We start from the raw sequence: 14,226 nt of genomic DNA on the forward strand, positions 1-14,226 counted from the left end.
ATGGTGTGAGGTAGGGGTCCTCCTTTTTTGTTTTATTTTTGCAAATGGAAATCCAGTTTTCCCAGTACCATTGATGGAAGAGACTGTTCTTTCTCAGTTGAGTGGTCTTTGCACCTTGATAAATCAGTTGGCTGTAAATGTGAGGGTTTTCTGAACTCAGAATTCTGTTCTGTTGGTGTAAATGTCTGTCCTTACACAAATCCTGTGCTCTTTTGATTACTGTGACTTTGTAATAAACTTTAAGATTAGGAAATGTGAGTCCTCCAACTTTAACGTCATTCCTTTCAGCCTGAAGAGCACCCTCTAGCAATTGCTTTCAGGGCAAATCTGGTGGTGATGAACTCCCTCAGCTTTTGTTTATCTGAGAATGTCTTGCTGTCTCCCTCATTTTTTTGAAAGAAAATCTTGCTGGACATAAAATTCTTGACTGGCAGTTGTTTTCTTTTAGCACTTTAAATATTTTCACCCATTGCTGAAAGGAACCTCCATGGTTTCTAATGAAGAGTCAGCACTCAGTCTAATTGAAACATCCTTGTGCATAACAGGTTGCTTTTCTCTTGCAGCTTTCAAAACTCTGTCCTTGTCCTTTGCATTTGATATTGTGTTAAATATATGCCAGGGTTTATTTTTCTTCATGTTTTTCTTGTTTGGTGTTTCCTGAGCTTCTTGAATGTGCATATTCATGTCTTTTGCTAAGTTTGGGGAGTTCTCTGTCATTATTACTTTGATTATTCCTTTTGCCCCTTTTTCTCTTTCTTCTCCTTCTGGAACTGCCATAATGCATGTATTTGCTCTCTTGATGATGTCCCAGAGGTTTCTTAGGCTATTTTCACTTTTTATATTTCTTTTTAGTTTCTGCTCCAAAGCCTGATTCATTTCAAGTGTCTTGTCTTCAGGTTCACTGATGCTTTCTTCATCCCGCTCCAACCTGTCTTGAAACCCTTTCTGGACATTTTTCATTTCAGTTATTGTGATCTTTAACTCCAATAGTTCTGTTTGGTTCCTTTTTAAAATTTCTATCTCTTTACCAAGACTCTCATATTGTTCATTCATTGTTTTCCTGATACCTTTTATTTCTTTCTCTGTATTTTCTTTTACCTCCTTGAGCATTTTTAAGATAATTTTTTTAAAAGGCTTTGTTCAGTATGTTCACAATCTCATCTTCTTTTTTGGTGTTTTCTGTATTTTTATCCTCTTCCTTTGGAGGGCCATTTCCTTGTATTATTTTTTTGCACAATGTACATTTTAATATTTTGAAATGGTAACTCTGGGATTTATTCCCTGAGATGTCCATTTCTTGGTTTTGTAACCAGCTGGTGATAAGACAGGAGATTTTCATGAGCTTCAGCCCTTCTATCAGGAAGGTCTGCTCAAGGCCAATGCAGTATGCAGGGTTTTCTCTGTCTTGTCCTAGGCTTTTGCTTATTAGTTGTCTTCAGGTTCCCCTGTTTACAGGAGTTTGGTTGTCCCCTCTGTTTCCCAGGAGATGTATCTCCCTCTCCTAGGTATTTGATGCTGACAGACCTTTGTCCCAGACTATCTGTCTCTATAGTTTTTCACACTCCTTCCACTGTTTCAAGCTGCTTTTGCTTGGAGGGAAAATTCTGGGAGGAAGGCACAGAGAATTTTCCAAGTCAGTCTTTCCCAGCCAAAAGAGGGCCAGGGATCCACAAAGGGGCACAGACAAGCTTCAAAGTGCCCTAGGGAAGGGAACAGAAAAGACACCAAGATCTTCTCCAATGGCTCCCCAAAGCTGAGATTTCTTGACCTGCCCAACAAACACAGCCCTTCAGCTAACTCTCCCCTGCAGCCCAGAGGAAGTACTGTGCCTTTCAATCTCCACTACCTCTACCCCAGTCCATTGAACCAATGGCTGCTGCCGATTTGCCCTGCCATGTTGAAATAATAGCTGCCCCAGCAATCTGAGTTCGCTAATCAAAAACTATGATCAGTGATCAGCTGTGCCCACCCCTGTTCTTGGGGAAAAGGATTTTTATGTCCCTTTCTGTCACCAGCAGATTAGCCAAGGGTTTGGACCCCAAGGCAGCCTACCACAAAAGTGGGGAATGAGCTCTGGTAGCCACCTCACAGAAAGAGAAATTTATTGTTCTTTACCATAATTTATCAGCCTCTTCCTCTCACTCTTCTCTGCATACTGTACAATGTACTTCTGGCTGCCAGAGTTTCAAAATAGTTGTTTCAGACAGTTTCTGCCTGTTTAATAGTCGTTTTGGAGGAACTGAGCCCTGCAGCTCCCTATTCTGCCATCTTCCCACAATCCTCTAGTTTCGTAATTTATATTAGTGTTTTACAATTTACAATCTAAATCGTTTATTATTCCTGAACTTGTATAATTTCAGAAATAGATATTATCCCCTTTCTAGATGGGGAAATGTACAAAGAGATTGTAGCTTAAGTATAAACTGCTAATAAAGGGAAGAAATGAGACTACCCTAGGTCTCTGAATCTAGACCCAGAGCTTTTCCTGCTTCACAGTCACTGCCTTTCCCTCTTGCCTAACATGTAGAACTTTACAATTATCCCACTAAACATCCTCTTGTTTGATTTGGGACATCATTCCTGTTATTATTTGGAATCCTGACAGCCATTCAGACCCTTTCCAGTGAGCACTGTATGCAAATTCTGTCTTCCATATCTCTAGGACATTGATATAAAATGTAAAGCAAGACTGGTCAGGGCTAAACCCAGAGCCTAGAACACTGGTACTTACGAAGTACTTGTTGACAATTGCAACATGTACCATTCTTTAGAGGCTTCTCTCTGTGTTGCGTAAGGTTGATTCAACCAATTATAAGTCTACCAGTCAAGTAACCATATATAATAGGGAAAACAAGGCTACTCCTGGGAGGACTTGTTATGCCTTACTGAGCCCTGGCTGAAATTTGATGACCTTTGATTTGACATCCAAATGCTTGCAAATTATCACATTGTTAATCCATTCTGAAATTTTATAGACCATTAGTGTTAAACCTACCAGCTTACAGTGCTTACCTTATCCACCTTTCTGAAAACCAAAATAATATTTCCTGTCTCCATACATCTCACATAGCTCCTGTTCACCGAGATTCTGCTGTAAGTTTCAAAGGGCTCTGAAATATAGTTTATCTGGCTTCAGGGAAAAGATATTCTCCGTTTCCTCATATGACTTGGGCTCTGATTCACCTGTACCAAACTTGCTTGAATAGAAAATCATCTGACATTTATTCAAAATGTAGATGCTCCACCTCCTCCCCAGAAGATTCCAATTCAGTGCTCAGGGGTAACCCCCTCCAGGAGATTTTTATAATCAGGCAAGTTTATAAATACTATTTTAAACTATATTTGTTCCACTGTGTTTGATAATCTTTTATCATCCTCCAGCTTTCCATCATCACTTTAATCTGTGAAATCTCCCTTTATTGCTTTGCTTGCTCTGAACATAACCAAAAAGGTCTGTGGGGCTCTTTGGTACTTTTTTACACTACTCCACTTATTCAGAACTTCTCATGGGGACTTTAGTACTTTGGTGTTTGTCCTTGTGTAAGTATCTGAGTATGATTTTATTGGAAACTGCTCTCTGCATCTCATAGTTTCTTTACCTACCCCTAGTCCTCTTTATTTCTCATTAAAATTATAGATAAGTATCAAGTAAAAATTTCATTCAGAAGACCTCCACCTAGCTAATCTTTGGCTAGCATTTCTTCAGAGTTTTTCCAGGCCTGCGAGCACACCCAGCTTTTTTGTTTTACCGTCTTGAAATAGTTCAAGCCCTTATCCAGCTAGAACAGCACTCTCCTCCGTGTCACAGGCTATATGGTAGCATGCTCCATTCACATTGTCGCAAGTTTGCTAACTACTTTCAGCAACAGAAATGGATTAAAAAGGGCTCTTGGCCTTGATTCCTAAAGATGATTGTGTAACAACTACATAGCTTTTACAATGTGACCGTGTGATTGTGAAAAAAAAATTGTAAAAGTCTGTAAGAGGCCTGTGAAAAGATGTTCAATATCATTAACTGTTACAGGAATGTAAATTAAAACCACAACGAGATACCACTACACAGCTACCAGAATGGTTAAAATGAACAATTAGTGGTAGGTAACACCAAATGTTGGTGAGGATGCAGAGAAGCTAGGTCGCTCATACATTGCTTATAGGAATGTAAAATGACACAGCCATTCAGGAAAAGAGTTTGGCAAATTTTTAGAAAAATAAATGTGTCTACCACATGACCGACTAATTACATCTTGGCCGTTTATCCCAGAGAAATCAGAAAACTTATCTTCATACAAAAACATATACATAAATGTTCATAGCTTTATTTGCAATAGCCAGAAATTGGAAACAACCCAAATGTTCTTCCATGAGTGAATGGTTAAATAAGTGATGGTATATCCATACAATGGAATCCTACTCAGCAATACACAGAAATGAAATACTGATCTATGCAGCAACTTGGATGGATCTCAAGGAATTTATGCTGACTAAGAAAAGCCAACCTCAAAAGGTTATATACTATATGATTTAATTTACATGAAAGTCTTGAAATGACAAAACTATAGAGATGGAGAGATCAGTGGTTGCCAGGAGATTAGAGAAGAGGGAAGGAAGGAGGCAGCTGTGGCTAAAAGGTGCATCACGAAGAGATCCTTGTGGTGAAGGACCTTGGCTATAGTGGTACACACACAAATCTACACGTGATCAACTGCATAAACTAAATACACACACTGGCATACAAGAGCATATAAAATCGATGAACTCTGAATAAGGTTAATGGATTTTATCCATTAAGGTTAAGTTCCTGGTTGTGATATTGTACTATAGTTATGCAAGATGTACTGCTGGGGAAAATTGGGTAAAGAGGTTTGAGATTTCTCTGTTATTTCAGACAACTATATGTGAATCTACAAAATAAAATAAATCTTAAAAAAAAATGGGGGTGGGGCTCTTGGTGTCTTACAAGTTGTCTTATGTGGAGAACTGTGCCATTGATCACAGGTATAGATAACAGGGTCTCTTGTTTTTCCAGGTAGAAAAGCATATGATCTCTTCTGAGTCTATTTCATCTTCTGCCAGTAGTTTCTGGAGCTCAACCCCTACCCTTAGCAGCAAGCAAAATGTGCAAATGTTAAACAAAGGTATCCAAGCAGGTATGTTACTTAAATTTAAACTTCTCTATTGAAATACAGATAGCTCTTAAACATAAAAAGATATTCACCCTCACTCATAATAAAGGAAATGAATATTAAAACTATATGCAGCATATTTCACCTATGAGATGGGCAAAAATACAAGTTTGATACCAAGTTTATGGGCAAGAGTTTAGGGAAATAGGTATTCATACATTCTAGTAGGAGTGTAAATTGGTACAATCGCTATGAAAGGCACCTTGCAAAATTACTTTGATCCAGCATTTTTTTTAATGTTTTTATTGAGAAATATTCATACGGTACATACATGGTATACAATCAGTGGCTCATAATATCATCACATAGTTGCGCATTCATCATCATGATCATTTTTTGAACATTTACTCCAGAAACGAAATAAAAAGAAAAAACTCATTAGTTTTACAATCTACCCAATTTTTACCCTTTATCCCCCCTATTATTTATTTTTAGTCTTAGTTTTTACTCATCTGCACATATCCTGGATAAAAGGAACACCAGACACAAGATTTTCACAATCACACAATCACATTATAAAAGCTATATCATTATACAATCGTCTTCAAGAATCAAGGTTACTGGAACGCAGCTCAACAGTTTCAGGTACTTCCCTCCAGCCTCTCCATACATTATATACTAAAAAAGGATATCTCTATAATGCATAAGAATAACCTCCAGGATAACCTTTCAACTCTGTTTGAACTCTCTCATCACTGAAACTATAATATGTCTCATTTCTCTCTTTCCCAGGAGTTCTGTCCCATATTACCAGGGAGATTTAGACCCCCTAGTTGTCATGTTCCACATAACAAAGAGGGCAGTGAGTTTACCTACTCAGTTGGTTTAGAGAAAGAGGAACATCTTGAGTTACAAAAGATGTTCTCTGACAGTAACTTTTGATCCAGCATTTTTACTTTTGGAATTTAACCTATAAATATTTGCATCTGTGTAAAATGACAAGTGTACAAAGTAAACCATCGCAGTATTGTTTGTCAGAGCAAAAGACTGAAATCAATTCAAATGTCCATCAATAGCTGAACTGTTGAATAAATTATTGTACATCCATATAATGAAATCCTACATAAAAAGAAGCTTTCTCTGTACTCATCGGAAATATATCCAAGATAAATAATTCAGAAGAAAAAGCAAGGGACTGAACATTGTATAGAATGCTACTATACATAGCTTAAAAATTAAAAGAGACGAGAATAAGTTGAATATGCAAAAAAAAATTCTCTGGAATCATTTGGGGTTATAAACTGAGCAGATGGCTAACAGGATTGGGAAGGTGACTTCACTTTATGCTTTTCTGTATCTTTTTATTTTATAAAATAAAAGTAAACAAGCTTCCCTCATAATTTTTTTCCCCTCAATTATTATCTTTCTTCTGTCAGCCTCTTCCTTACCTGAGTGATAGCCAGTAGGTCTGTAAGCATTGCTTGCCTTTTGTGGTCAGAACTGAACACTTTTTACTCATTGAATCTCTTTACCCATATTATAACTGAAAGCTCCTTATATTAATTCTGCTTTCCTTCTAACGTCTAAGCCATTTTAGAAAGAAAAATCCTATGCTGGTTTGCCTTCTCATCCGCTTGTCTGCTTTGCTGAGTACCCTTTGTGTGATCTTCAGCTAACTTTTCTTCCCTTACAAGTTAAATTTTGAAGAAGTTTAGAGGCATGGACATAAATTTAGGCTCTTTGTTGTAGGGTATAGGGTACTGATCAGAGGTATGTCGTAGCCCAATCAGCATAAGACCACCAGGAAGAAACCTGTAGTCTGACAAAGTCAGGTTTATTGATTCATAGCAACAAAAGAGACCACAAACAGAACTGTGGAGCATCTCACCAAACAAAGGAAAAGATACAGTTAGTATAGGACCTTGAAGAACGATGCAACTAGGTGCTTTGATAGGCTCAGAGCAAAGTAGGGCTGTGTATAAAGAGGTCAATATCATGTCTAACTGTGACATAGACACGCAGTCCTATTTCCTTGGAACCAGTAGAGTTAAGATACATTTGAAATGTCACATCTTGAAGTCTCTTGGCTAAGCTCTGCACCTGTGTTGTAAATGAAGACTGTTTTTCTGTGTCAAAATGACTTAGATCCTCTAGAAGAGTTTAAATTGTTTCATTCTTACTGATACAATTTCACATAGCAAACTTTCTAATAATTTATCAGTTTAGAAAACAGGATCTTTCAGTGAGTAAGGAAGCACTAATCTCTCAAAGAAGGAAGATATTTTGACACTTTGCAGTTGCAGTATGCCTTGGGAAAATTGTTACCTGTTAATTTTGCAGCTGGTTTTATCTGTGTCTGTTACCCAGCAAAGGGCTCACTGCCTGGATGTGAATTGGAGCCAATTCTGTGACATCAGGATTTTGAGAAAAGAAAGAGCTTTACTGCAAGGTCAATCAGCAAGGAGACAGGAGGCAAGGCTCAAATCTGTCTCCTCAACTTGAGGGCTAAGGGAGATTTTAGGGGGATGGGAAGGGGATATTTGTATGGTTTGAATGCTTGGCATGGATTTGCCCCTATATGGTGAGTAGGCTTTCAACTGGATTTTCCTTATTAAAAGACCTCTCGTAAAAAAAAAAAAAAAAAAAAAAGACCTCTCGTAGTGGATTTGTTTACAGTGCCTCTGAGTCAATCAACTTTGGTTTCATGAGAGATAATTTAGTTCCTCAGGTCTCAGAGGTCATCGAAAGACTCCAATCCAGGTTTCTGCACATGCTCTGGTTACTTCAGTCTGCAAAACAAGCTCAAAAAGGAAAGAAGCTGCTACCTGTGTGTTTTGGGGGGTGCTTGCAAAACAAGTTCAAAAGGAGGAGTTATGAGTAGCTAAAGGGCCTTGGGCTGTTTTCATGTCTATCCTCACAACCTGATAAATCGCCAGGAAAATTTTTACAGGCCAAGATAGTTTTTTCTTTCTCAGAAGTTTAGGGCTCTTGGATTTTGAATTGAGTTGAAATATTGTGCTGCAGATAGGCTCTCTGCCAGGTGATGATGGTATCAGATTTGTGCTTGAAAGTACAGGTGGCCCCTCAGTTTATCTTAATCATGCATGCACTTCCCTTTGTTATGTGATTCTCCCAAGTCTTAGAAAGTTCAGTCCAAGTCAAGACTGAACTTGTTACTGAGTACTGGAAATTACTTTTTCATTTATAGGAAAACATTTAAGGTAGTTTTCACTCTTTTCACCAACATGTAAAATGGTTGTTTCGCTTTTTTTTTTTAACATTATTCCATTGATGTTTCTATGCTGATTAATCTGATAGCCAGCAAATCTCAAAACAACTACTTTAACTCATTGAGGAATATAGTTCATAGAGCACTCTCAGATATTCAGACAAATGGTTCACAACCCTAGATACACATGAGAATCATCTGAATGCTTCAAAGCAAACTTTAAATGTCTGAGCCACACCTTAGACTAATTAAATCAGAATCTATCTGTATGAGAGCTGGACATCAGTAATTTTCAAAGGCTCTCCATATGATTGTAAACTGCAGCTAGAATTGAGAATCAGATACACTGCTTATTCCCTCCCTTTTCCTGCTTCTCTCTCTGCTCTCTCTCGGTCTCCTCCCACCCATAGAGGCAGTAGCCTGTGATTCTGAAGTATTAAAAATGTTTCACTTACTGAACCATTGATTGTACACTTTGGATGATTACATGGTATGTGAATATATAATATATATCAATACAAATAATTAATTTTTAAATTTTTAAAAGATCAAAGGAGAAGATGGAGTTATAAAAGAGAAGATAGGATTTAACAAATAAGTATGACTCCTGAATCATTATATTGGTATTTCTTTTAGTCTTTTGTGTCTTGGAGCAGCCAGAAGAAAAAACCTAAAATTATGGAACTGTAACCCATACCAAACTCTGAAATCTGTTCTATAACTAATTGTTGTGGTGTGCTTTGAAATTTATTGTTTTTTGTATATAAATTTATTGCTTTTTTGTATATATGTTATTTTTCACAATAAAAAAAAAATGTTTCACTTACTAACATGAATAAACCTGCCAGCTAAACATTAAGGCTGCTCCCACAGACGTCTGTGATCTTTCCCTTCAGGTAACTTGGAGATTGTGAATGGTGCAAAAAAACACACTCGAGATGTTGGAATGACTTTCCCAACTCCCAGTTCTAGCGAGGCTAGATTAGAAGATGACAGTGATATGAATTCTTCTCAGACAGAAGAAAAAAATGAAGAAAAAAGGCTCGTTACCTTTTATCTAAGAGAGAAAAAACTAAGGAAGAACAAACCAAATTCCTGTGAAGGTCAGTTTTTAATTCCAGCTTTCACAGGGAAAGTGTATTTCAGGTGTCTTACAGTGCTAAAATTCTTTGTTTCTAAATGACTGTTTTGATCCCCTACCCCCACCCACTCCCCAACTACCATCCTGACAAATTTTCCCAATGTCTAGCAGTGTCTAATTATCATAGCACTTATGATAATTACAGAATCATAAGTGCAGTTAAGCCAAATTCAAGGATGTCTTGGAGATCTGTGGCAGCTGATTCCCTTAAGGGTATCTATTTTGTTTATGTCTCAGATGAGAGCAGTGTGGGCTATGAAAAATAGAGTCTTTTTTATTTTTCCCTTCTTAAAAATATTTCCTATAGGAGTTTCATGGTTTATTCCTGTTGAAAATTTGAAGTCTGGATCTAAGAAGGAAAACTTGCTTTGTGGCCCAGGTGTCTCCTGGTTTGAACCAATAACCAACACAAAACCCTGGAGGGAGCCACTGCGGGAAAAGAACTGTCAAGGACAGCAAATGGATAGTCGGGGGTTCCTAGCAGGCCCAGGCAGAGATTTTGACACGATCCCACCGAAACCATTTGTGAGAGCAAGCCTACAGGTACAGTGACATTGAGTTAGTTTTACCATATGTTTAAGGGGAAGAAAGGGCAAGATTCCAAGGAGTTAAATCTGTGACTTGGCATTCTGAGAGACATATTTATGACCCTTATTTCTAGCTTAGTATCTGTTATCACTATATAATGGCTTGGTTTCTCACATTAATCAAAGGCTGCCTGCTGTTAACCAGTCGTAATAGTACCTCAATCTCAGTATCTGGGGACAAGGCAGTGGAGGGGAGGGTATCACAGCTCATCAAGCTTATCGGTACCTGTGTGTTGAGTGTTCTGAAGGCCTTATGTTGTATCAGCCTTACATGTATGTAAGTTATGTTTATATAACTCCCAATCCTGCTTAAACCCCAGATTTGAGTCCCCAAGTCCCTTTATTACATGTTCCTTGGAGGCTAAAGAAGGGGCTTTTTAATAATGTATTTGTTTAAAGGGAAATTAAAATTAGCACAATGAGCTGTGCTCTATCTACCCTATTGATACTGGGGGGAGAGTTGTGATTGCCACAGTCTGTTTTTTGGCTTATTCCAAGGGCGTTTCTTTGCTTCTTTGGTTTCACTACTGGATCTTAGAATTGTTAGAGTATTCCTCAGCTCTCCAAACCTGTTGGAGACAGTTGCGGTTTTTCTAGGCACTTGGAGAACAAGCTGCATCATTAATGTGAGGTTGGGGGTTGCTTTTTCTCTTCTTTAGGAATCACTTCAGTTTCACAGACCTGATTTCATCTCCCGTTCTGGGGAGCGGATAAAGCGCCTGAAGTTAATAGTCCAGGAGAGGAAGCTACAGAACGTGTTACAGAGTGAGCGGGACGCTCTTTTCAACACTGCGAGAGGATGGCCGGGCTACCGAGATCCTGCGCATCCTGGACCTCTAAGAGGTTTGCCCTACTTGTTCTCTTTCCTACTAATGCAGTGAAAAAGCAAGGACTGCTTCTGTGCTGCCCAGCACTGCTAATGCCAGGCCAGTTAAGTACACAGAAAATGACTTCTTGCTTGTTTGAGACTCAAACCTCTGTAGCAGAGCCCACACTTAGCTCTCAGCACTTTTGCAATCAGAATGAACCCTGTCACTGCAGCTTAAAATTGGGAATGTGCAGAGGAAAGGACTTTTGTGTACACCAGCTCTGTGTTTGTAAACAAGTTGGTTCCAAAAGTATAATGCTTATTTCTTTAAAGAAGGTGCCTCTTCCAGGCTTCGCTACCTCACTGGTGATGACCAAACAGTAGCATCAACAACAACAGCAGACACTTAAATAGGCTTCATGTCTTGCCAAGACACTGTTCTCATTTCATCCTCACAATACCACTCTGAGGTACTATTAATATCCCAATTTTACAGACGAGAAAACTGAGACACAGATTAAGCACCTCAGCCCAAAATTACACACCTAATGAGTGAAAAGGCTGGATTTTGAAGCCAAATAGGCTGGCTCCAGAATCTGTGCTCTTAACAATTATGCTCTGCATATAAAGCTAGCTATACTATAACACATGCAACCTATGAAAACTGCAGTGCTTAACAAAACAACCTTACCTATAAACTGGTCAGTTTTTCCATTAAAATAATCTAGTTCATGCCACACATTGGTGTGTCTTTAGGGGCCTCAGACTGTTGTCACAGTCACTGTAGTCTGACCTTTGGCTTGGCCATTGCTCACCACCCAGTACTGCCAGCTCAGCATAGGAGCACAGTGTCCTGGCAGCTCACTCTTAGGGTTCTGCAAAGAAGGCCTGAAGAAACCAACACAGTTAAGTCACTACTCACTTAAAACCCCTTCTCCTTTTCTTAGGCTTCCCAGCTGCCCACAAGTATAGACCTGTCGGAAAGAAGGAAATGATTCAGAGGTCTAAACGGTAAGGTCAAAGTTACAAGAGTAAGTATAAAAGTATAAATCAAATCACCAAGTGCTCAGAAGCTCCAGTTTTCCCTCAGTGCCCAGAATAAAGGCACTTTGCTTCAGTTAAAATATTATGAGAAAGTTAGTCATGAAAGTACTTCATCACTTGGCACTGAAAAAAAAAAAAAGCACATCATGGTATAAATGGCTTATATACACATGATATAAAGAATCCTTACTAGTTTGGATGTATAAGTCCAGCTCATCTTAATTAGAAATGTAAATCTAAATAAATATAAATGAAGAATATTTTGAAATAAAATTAAATATTTACTATGGGGTATACCCTTTTGACTTAGCAATCCCATTTCTAGGAATTTAGCCAACAAAATGAGAATAATGGAGTAGTCTCTACAACACATTGCTAGACTTTTTAAAAAATCAAGTTCCAGGAGCACTGCTACCATTTTGACCTTTAAAAAAGTGGATATTCTGTTCTGTAACTACTTCTTGAAGTGTACTTTGAAAATCATTACTTTTTCTTTCTTTTATATATATATATATATATATATATATATATATAATATTTAACAATAAAAATGTTTAAAAAGTGGATATTCGTATATATATGTGTATATATATATATATATATATATATATATACACATATATATACACATTTTTATATGCATAGAATATGTCTGGAAATATAACCAAAAAGCTGGTAATAGTGGCTAATACTGGTAATAGAATGGCTGGGGTTCAGTGGTAGGAGAGAAACTAATTTTTCACCTTTTTATATATTTTTTTAATTTGGTACCATTCCTGCATTAGTCACTCATGAATTAATCAATTGATCAGTTAATTAATTAGAATTATATGTCTATTATATTGATCAGGAGGGTGCCATGATTATCATCATTTTGGAGTCTTTAATATGAACAGTTTTATAGTCAGCATACTGCTTCTGAAGTAATGGTCCTTGAAAATAATTTATCTTAGTAATGTAAGCATTCCTCTTGAAATCTTGTTGTTAGTCTACAATTACCAAACCTTATAGATAATCCAAAGGGATGGATGTGGTCCATGGACCTCTGGAGGTTGCTGAGACCCTTTCGGAGGATTTGCAAGGTCAAAACTAGTTTCAAAATAATACTAGGAGGTTATTTGCCTTTATCTCTACTATGATATTTGCACTGACAATGCAGAAGCAATGATTGAGGGACACTGGTGCTATTCAAGACAGAGGCACCAAATTACATTTGTCTACTAGAAACAGTATAAAACATAATCTGTTTCACCTAAGAATGTCCTTGATGGCTTAGTAGAACACTTGGATAAAAAATCCACTCAAAGTAAAAGATAGACTGGTGGATTTTTTGTAACAGAGTACAAAAAGTTCATTGATGGAGTTTCAGATTCTACTTTGCCACTAGCTTTTAAGAAATTACCATTTATAAAATTTTGGTGTAGTATCAAAGAAGATGATCCACAGTTATCTGAAAGGATATTCAAAAAATCCTCTCTTTTCCAATTACGTATAAGCTGAATTTTGTTCATGTATACTTTAACATTTAACAACAGACATTATACAGAAGTAGATAGAATCTGGCTGTCTTCTGTTAAACCAGGCATTAAAGAAATTTGCAAAAAGTGTAAAATAGTGCCTTTCTTCTTACTAAAATTGTTTTTGTTTGGGAAAATACATTTATTTTAATTTAAAAATTGTTATGTATGTTACATGTATTAGGCATATTGTTGCTTTAAATTAATTAATTAGATTTTTTAAATTCACATTAGGGTTATCAATTTTTTTAAGAGTGTCAAGGGGTTCTGACTCCAGAAATATTGAGAACCATTGCTTTATTCTAAACCTGCCACAAAATTTAATTAGAGGGAATCCTGCATTGTTCACTGTGTGGCACCTAATTACCCTCTCACTTGAGTAAGAGGAGTCTTTGTTGTAAGGGACTATGAAGCTAGCCTGCAGGAAGACAGGCAAGAGCATAATTGTATAAATGCATACAAATTTAAATATACCTGTATGAATGGATTAAATACTCATCTTCTTGGAAGATTCCAGTTTAAATTGATATTCATTAGAGGGCTTCTATTTTATCTACTTCCATCTGAGAATCATATAGTTGAACAGGATCTCAGAGAACATCTCGTCCATCCCTACTATTTAGGAAATTCAACAGAGAGGAAATTGCAACCCAGCAAGTTAGAGCCAAGGCAGGATTAGAGCCCCGTCTTTGGGCTCCCCATCCAGTACTCCTTCAACTGTACATTTGGAGGATTTATGCCTCTGAAGCTTTGTGTTACTTATCATCTTTTTTT

The 14,226-nt window shown here is 37.4% G+C and overlaps 1 protein-coding gene across 5 annotated transcripts in view; it reads left to right on the plus strand.

Moving 5' to 3' along the window:
• ALMS1 (ALMS1 centrosome and basal body associated protein) overlaps window positions 1-14,226 on the plus strand; it is a 308,517-nt gene that overhangs the window by 286,309 nt on the left and 7,982 nt on the right. For 4 of the 5 annotated variants that reach the window (XM_077134570.1, XM_077134571.1, XM_077134574.1 and 1 more), the window contains 5 exons: window positions 5,030-5,150; window positions 9,252-9,458; window positions 9,804-10,039; window positions 10,743-10,926; window positions 11,839-11,902. In XM_077134570.1, the coding sequence (XP_076990685.1) occupies window positions 5,030-5,150; window positions 9,252-9,458; window positions 9,804-10,039; window positions 10,743-10,926; window positions 11,839-11,902 (812 nt within the window). Of the gene's footprint in view, window positions 1-5,029; window positions 5,151-9,251; window positions 9,459-9,803; window positions 10,040-10,742; window positions 10,927-11,838; window positions 11,903-14,226 lie in introns of those variants that run through there. The other variant, XR_013164375.1, reaches the window with a different exon arrangement.

Source organism: Tamandua tetradactyla, chromosome 17, assembly GCF_023851605.1.
Source record: "Tamandua tetradactyla isolate mTamTet1 chromosome 17, mTamTet1.pri, whole genome shotgun sequence".
Classification (NCBI taxonomy): Eukaryota; Metazoa; Chordata; class Mammalia; order Pilosa; family Myrmecophagidae; genus Tamandua; species Tamandua tetradactyla.